Genomic DNA, 7,421 nt, shown 5'->3' with positions numbered 1-7,421 from the left:
ATATGTAACTGTTCCTTTTACCTTTGTCATACATACTCCTACAAATTGCAGTTTGACCTCAAATCTTTGCCGTTTTTCTCTCTGTCAACAGGGCACATTTAACACAACAGGGTCATGAATTAGAAATGCTGACATGAAACCTGAAAACATCTTCATATATAGCTTAAGTTATAATTTAATGATGGGAGGTTTTTGGAGGGTGAAAAGTCATGAGTATGTCTGTAGTAAATGAAGAAAAGTCTGGGTTTTTCTGGCAAGAATGTCAGAGGAAACTTTGAGGGGTTCTAGTAGGGATTACTGCATGCTGTCTTGGAGTACAGACCGTATCAGTCTACTGTATTTGAGCAGAATATCTCTTAGGGTGGAGGCAACTGGCTATAGCTCATATGTGCACAGCACAATCATGTTTAGACTTGTCTTTTGGGTTATTTCCCACCCCAGCACTATTAGAATAAAGATATTCAGTTTCCCCCAGTTCCTATGTCCAAGTGTGTTTCCTCCTGTACAGAAAACAAAACAAGCACATACTCTGAAGGAATAGCAATGTAGGCAAAATGTGTCTATTGCCAGAGAACAGCTGAGGGTGATGTTGACCACTCTGCGGCAGGTCCCCACAGACCCTCTGAGGAAAAGACCTCCAACGGCTCACAACCACTGACAGCTCTAAACAAAACCGTTTTTCTCCATCATTAGTTTGCAGCATTATCTTCCAGTTTATATTATGAAAGGTTTGCTTTTGAGAATGAACAGCCTCATCGTAATATTATTATTATTATTATTAACTCATCAGTATCTGAGGAAATGTATATTGAAATAAATTGTGACCTAGTATAGAGTGACAAAAAGATAGACATATCTGCAATAAATGTACAGAAACTAGATTAGTCTTATTCCAATAATAAGAATAAGAATAAGAATTTCATTCACATGCTTTGTCTCATTCATTTCAATTCATTAGAAATGTTAACACACAGGACAACGCATGCATACAGAAACAGAAACATGATCGCATCCCCACAATATGAATGCGCATCACCATCTCAAACCTCAACCCAACTGCGCTACGTTAGACTGCTCCCCCTTGCCGTCAGAATAGATGGTCTCTTCCTTCCAAGGAGGGAAACTGAATTTGACAATTGGATTTTGCCCCAGATGTGCGGATCACACGGGTCCGGATCCTCACACACAGCGGGGGGACCGGGCATTTAATCCTGCCGGCTGGGCGCTACACTCAGTTCATAGGCTTGTGCTTGAGTAGGTAGGCTGTGCTTTTGCAGCATGTGAATCACAACCTGCAGGTGTCTGCGCAGAGTCGTGCCAGAGCCATCCCTGCCTGCCTGCCTGCCTGTGAGGCTGCTGTGGAGAAGTCGGCTCGGCTGCTGCGCTTTTTGCAGCCTCTCTCTGTACTGTAGCGCATCCTTGACCAATTAAAGACAAAGTGGCTCTGGATACAGTATCTGCAATTAGGACACGCAGGCTCGGGGAGTCTGATTAAACAGACACCTCGCACTGGGATACAGTATCTGCAGATAGAGGACACGCACAGTGAACAAGTCCAATTAAAGACAAAGTGGCGTTGGGATACAGCATCTGCGGTTTCCGACTACAGAAGTTCACAATCTCCATTTCACAATGACAGCCAGCAAGGATCAACAGCGAGGAAACGCGCAGCAAGAGCAGGTAACCAGACTGTTTATCACCTGGGACATGTCATGCCAACTCGGGTTGTTAGATCCTATATGCGATCCACCACTTGGGTAAAATATAAATAAATCCCTGTTATCTATAATAGTCTTTTTTTTGTAATGCATTTAGTAAGTAGTGCAGTCTGAGTCTTATAAACAGTAGTATTGGACCGATGAACGCATAATGCATCCGGGATTTTAAGCCTCTGTACGTTTGAAGTCATTATACACAAACGATTACAGTTCAGACCTAAATGAAACGCCTGCTGTACTTACTGATGTGCGCATACTTGTCAGAAAACCGGCCTTTGCGCAGAAACAGCCATGCAGGGTTAAATTATATATGTACCTGCTTAAAAAGAGTCACTTTGTCTATGATGGTTGTGTGCAAGTTCTCATTTCAAAATAAATTAAAAAATCCATTCTTCTTAAATCAGTAGCTGAACAGTGAAACCCTTGATGCATAGAGGCAGCGTGTGGAGTGGTCTGGACTCTGGACCAGAGGGTCGTGGGCTCAATCCCACTGCTGATGTACCCTTGAGCAAGGTACTTTACCTAGATTGCTCCAGTAAATGCCCAGCTGTGTAAATGGGTAAAATGTAAAAATAATGTAACAATAATGTAACTGTAACAATTGTAAGTCACCCTGGATAAGGATGTCTGCTGAGAAATCAAGTAATAATAATAGAGGCTACCTGGTTGCTATCTTTACTGTTATCTAATAAGGGTGTATGATTTACTGCTGGTATAAACAAAGCACCACCTGACATGATTCTGTTTTGATGCACATGTCACTATTATATCAATTAGTAGCTCAAAGAAGAGCTTGTCAGCTGTCAGGTCAATGAATAATTAGAGATCTCCAGGGATGGCGACGGCTCAGACGACCAGAGATGGTGCTGTGCCTGCGTGGTGAGGAATATTGTCATTCTCTTCTTGTCATTCAGTTTATCAAGTGTTGCTAATCCTTGCAGACTGGCTTACCAGAATAATTACTTGCAGTTGCTTTATTTCTTTATTTAGTATCCCCCCTTCATCGTAGTATGCATTTTACAGGTCTTTTTTTGTGTGCAAAGGGAACAGCGAGGCGTTGTGGTAAATAATTAACCAGATTGGAAATGTTTTAATTTAGAATGCGTGCAGGACTTTTCAAATATGATGTGACTGCCTTTGCTTATTAGAGATATTGACCTATCAAGTGAGCTAAGTGTGCGGGTCTGTGGGCCCAGGCATACTAAATTAAAACGGAAAGTAGGCAAACGTAATGGAAGAAGCCGAGGGTCATCTAGAGTTGCAAAGAAAGCCCGGCCACTTGACAACACTAGCAGTTACTGTGTAATAGTGCAAACAAAACCAACTCTATTTGCTGAATTATTGATTCAAGCTTTTACATTTTTAATACTTACTACAGTTGCCAAGTGCATTGTCATTTTGGGATATGCATTATGTAAAATAAGACCTTAGTAGTTTCCATCTTTATTAGACTGTGGTTTTGCATTTGCAACCTCAAAATAACATTGTTAAATATAGTTAAGCAGAGTTGTGATCATCAGGACTTACAATCTAGAGTTTTCACTTCATGGAAAATCATTAAAACATCACAGCTTAGTTATATATGATATTATATTCCAAAATGTTACTTTGTTTGAAAGATAAACATATTGCGATGGGTATGTATCCTGTATAAAACTGCAGCCTATATTGAATATGCCACCTTTATATTCTTCATCGTTTATAGACATGCTTTTTAATTATAACAAAAACAACAATTTGATTTGAACATGTTGATTTTTAATTAGCCAAGTGAGAATGCATTGTGTTTTCTGTGGGTAATGACCTTGCCCAACACTAGTATCAATATGGAAAGGCAATTAAACCTTGTTGCAGTGTTATGTATTTATTATAATATAGAAGGGTTTATTATGATAATCATAAACATTATGCTACAGATTGCTTAAGGGAATAGATGCATGCTGTTCAGTATTAAACGTACACCACTGCCTTGGTCTGTTTGGGTCCAGGATTATCAAAACATAACCGATTTACCAGGAAACAAAACAGACGAAACGTTTGACGTATGCTTTTAAGGGAGTCACAAATCAAAGTATAAATGCATCTCCAGATTTGCCCGTTAATTCTCCGTGTTTTGATATTTGGGACTGTCCAGAGGGGAATCCCAGAATCTCAGCTCGAGATCTTCATATGCTTATAGCAAAGAATGCAACAGACGGCGACGGGAGACGGAACTGGATGGAGAACGAAGTAAACCGATGAAAGGGGACATAAATGAGATAAGAGAGTGGGTCAATGTTGTCTGATTTGTACAACAAGGCAGTTTGGATTGGCAGGGAAGATAGCATGAGTGGATAAGCAGGAATCTACCATTCACAGAATACAAGCACTTACATTATCTGTCATATGCTTACTAGGTTACTTGTTAAGTTGAGAATTAATAAAGAAAGTAATACATTTTACAAGCCTTTTTTCTTCATTGTAATGATGCAAACTGTATCATGCTTGCGCTCTTGTTTGGTGTTTTTAATTGGTGCCAACGAAGGGTGCTGGGGGACTGAAAGCTGACGTCTCCTATGTTGGCACATCAGGTACAATCCCCACACCATGCTGCCCGTACGCTTTCACTCTGCCCTGGAGAAACGGTTGACCTAACAAGCGAAGAGGATATTTCGCCGTCCGCTGTCAGTCCTTCTGGGCCTCTCATTTCGCGGCTCACCCCAGCGGTTCACATTCGAGGGGAAGAGTGCAGTTCACAGAGGTGGATTTGTGGCACCTGGGGGGCTTCACTGACACAAGCAATCTCGTCTCACCGGAGAGCTGAGATAGGGCTGAATCAATCAATCCAGCTGAGGAAACCTTGACAGGGTTTGAAGCTCTTCCTTTAATCTGAGCTGCTACAATTGTGGTCCTATTAGCGTTAACTCTTTCAAAACGGAACGTGTTGGAGTCTAATATTGGAGCATCTGTTGTGCCTCAAGAAGTGACTCACAACATGCCTTTATACTCTTGATAAATTACATCTAGCCATCGATGTGTGATTTGAATAAGTGGCAGATGGGCTGGTGAACAATGTGGTTTCAGATCCAGAAATTGCTGTTCTGAATCTTGGTTCTTTTGACTTCTCTGTGTTTTCTGCTCCTAAGGACTCTTGAGAAGTATTTGCTGTAGTGTTTATTTTCTATTCTGCAAGTAATGACCTTTTCATCTCATTTGAGCACGTATCGACTGAGCTAAATACTGTCCGATCTCGGCTGCTGTGTTTAATTGGAGGTAAGGAGGTGTGGGATAGATGGAGTGGCTGTCAGACTCCCACTGATCAGCCGGTCTCATCTATCTTCTGCTGTGCACAAGGAGTGGGAAGAAGTGAGGTCATGCTGGATGCAATCAAAACTGAAAACAAATACTTTGTATGCATTTAAAGGAAGGAATATGACCAGATACCTCTAAAGGAAAGGTTTTTGTTACAGCACTGTGGTTTTAGAAAATAATGCCCACGTTTAGCAGGAGAAATGTCTGTGCAAAGTGCAACTAGCAAAGATTATCTTGCATCATTTCTGAGGAGATGTTTCTCCAGAAACCATCTAAGTATTTTAAAGGTCCCAACTCTTCGGGCATTTATCAGCAGAGGATAAACCATGTGACAAGCAGAGCCAGGATAGTTCGCCTACACAGCTGTAGTCTTTAGATCCCCTTGTGATTCATGTTAAGCTGCCCTTTCCTGCATTTGTACAATCAATGGTTGTTGTGTGCGTTTCCTCAACGATGTTTTTTGATTGTGATGTCTTTGACTACATGTTTAGGTCCCTCCATGTTTCTTTAAACACATCAATTAATTCAATAACAATTTATACTTAGCGTGATAGTTTTTCATTTTCTAATTAGTCAAAGTGCAATTTATTGACTCTATTCAACACAATTTTGTTGAATTGTGGATTGAATTACTATAGCTGGGAAGGCTGCAGGGACATGTAGGTCGTAGGAGTTGAATTACAATTGAAAAAACGTCTTCCTCTTCGTTTTCTTCTTCCTCTTCAAGGTAATGATATTTGTCTCTCTCTCTCTCTTCCCTTTATTTACTTCTCCAGCAGCTCCGGTGATATTTATGGCCTAATCATGTCATTTAAACCCCCTCTTCAGATACCAGCACATGTTGAGAGTTGCTAATCACTGCGGTTGTGTGTTAATGGGGACAAACCTCTCATGTTAAATCCGTGCTCAGCGTTGATGCTGAGATGCCAGACGGCCTCCGCGCCAGAGACTGTAAATCACGTCCGGCTATCTGCCCACACGTGTGGCGGACTTTGCTGCCCTTTAGTGTCTGAGAGAGGTTTGCAAACACGGCTAAATTGGGCCCTGTGACTTAAATACAAGAGTGCTTCTGTAAACAGTGGGAGCAGTGGAGCGGGGGATGGCCGTGGTGCTAATGTGTAGGGATGAGGTTGATTAGACCCCCCGTGATCTCACCTATGAAATAATTAGTTGTTTATTTACTATCAAGTGTAATTTCATAGCTCAGTGGTCACATTATCCCCAAAGCGACCACTGCTTTCCTTGGGGTCCTTACTAATAATTTAAGAGTCTCACCCCTGACACTTCACCCTGAGAGAGATCCCGTTTCCCACAATTCATTTTATACTGACGTGGTATCTCCTTTGAAGTGGCAATCGCCGAATGGTGGCTTTTAAAAGCTAAATTGTAAAGGCCTGCTGCCTGCGAGAAGGTAGGCACGCATTTTGTCAGTTACGAAGGATGTCATTGTGCAGGAATATGCCATCTGCAATTTTCAGTCTCACTCAGCCTGCGTGTGACAGCTCGGGAGAAAAGATGAGACTTTAACAACTATAATCTAACACAAATATCTTTTGAACGCGATTAAAGAGGAATCAGAAAACAGATATTTGCTGGAGATAGATTGCATGCTTAGCTCCTCTGGAAGTGAGTCGGGGGGGGTGTGGAGACTACTGGCTGTGTTCATTTTCCTATAGCAAATATAATCTTACTGTATTGCAAACGTATTTGGAGAACTGGGATAATAAATCAATAACAAATCTGAATATGCACATCTACCGTATGTGTGGCTGTAATATGATGCATTGATACTCAGCCTGTGACTTAAAACCGAATACACCTGGAGGGGAATAAAATCCTCCCAGTTCCCAGTGAAATACAGCTCCTGTAAGAATTCCAATAATAGTGCACAGCTGACAAGGTCAAAAGCCCAGGAAAGATCAATGTTTTTTATCTGAACAGCTTCCCCATCCTGTCAGAAAAAGACTCAGTATCTTACACAACCTACTACTCATAACGTGTCCTTTACAACCGTGTCCTTTGAAAAGTTTAATAATGTTTCCGACACTGGCCTCGGAGAAGAATTTGTATACCCTATTTTACAGTATCGCTGTACTGAAGTCTAAAACACACCCAGTATATCTTGGATTGAAATTAATAGCAGCTTCCTTTAAGATTCAGGGTTGATATTAAGACCCGGTGCATTTAGATCCCGAAAAGAAATGCTTGGATGTGATTTTTGGGAGCTTTTAACAAGTAGCTACCAAATGTGCAACATGAGTTGAATAGTCTCCTCTTCTTTGGACAACTTTCCAGTGTATTCGTGATTTAATATCAATCAGACATTTTCCATGCCTCAGAAATGTAATTTACACAGAGAAACAAATGGTACTGATGTTTAACTCATGGCCTTTAACCCTTTCAATTTGTCCC

At 41.1% G+C, this 7,421-nt stretch overlaps 1 protein-coding gene across 1 annotated transcript in view; it reads left to right on the top strand.

Annotated features, from left to right (window-relative positions):
- The first annotated feature begins 1,149 nt into the window (after positions 1–1,149).
- The window catches only part of dpp10 (dipeptidyl peptidase like 10), a 101,311-nt gene continuing 95,039 nt past the window's right edge, over positions 1,150–7,421 (top strand). The window contains exon 1 of the mRNA XM_066688046.1: positions 1,150–1,680. Within this exon, the coding sequence (XP_066544143.1) occupies positions 1,633–1,680 (48 nt within the window). The 5' untranslated portion in view covers positions 1,150–1,632. The remainder of the gene's footprint in view (positions 1,681–7,421) is intronic.

This window comes from Amia ocellicauda, chromosome 16 (assembly GCF_036373705.1).
Source record: "Amia ocellicauda isolate fAmiCal2 chromosome 16, fAmiCal2.hap1, whole genome shotgun sequence".
Lineage (NCBI taxonomy): Eukaryota > Metazoa > Chordata > Actinopteri > Amiiformes > Amiidae > Amia > Amia ocellicauda.
The sequence above is the reverse complement of the archived record's forward strand: the minus strand, read 5'-3'. Positions and strand labels throughout refer to the sequence as shown.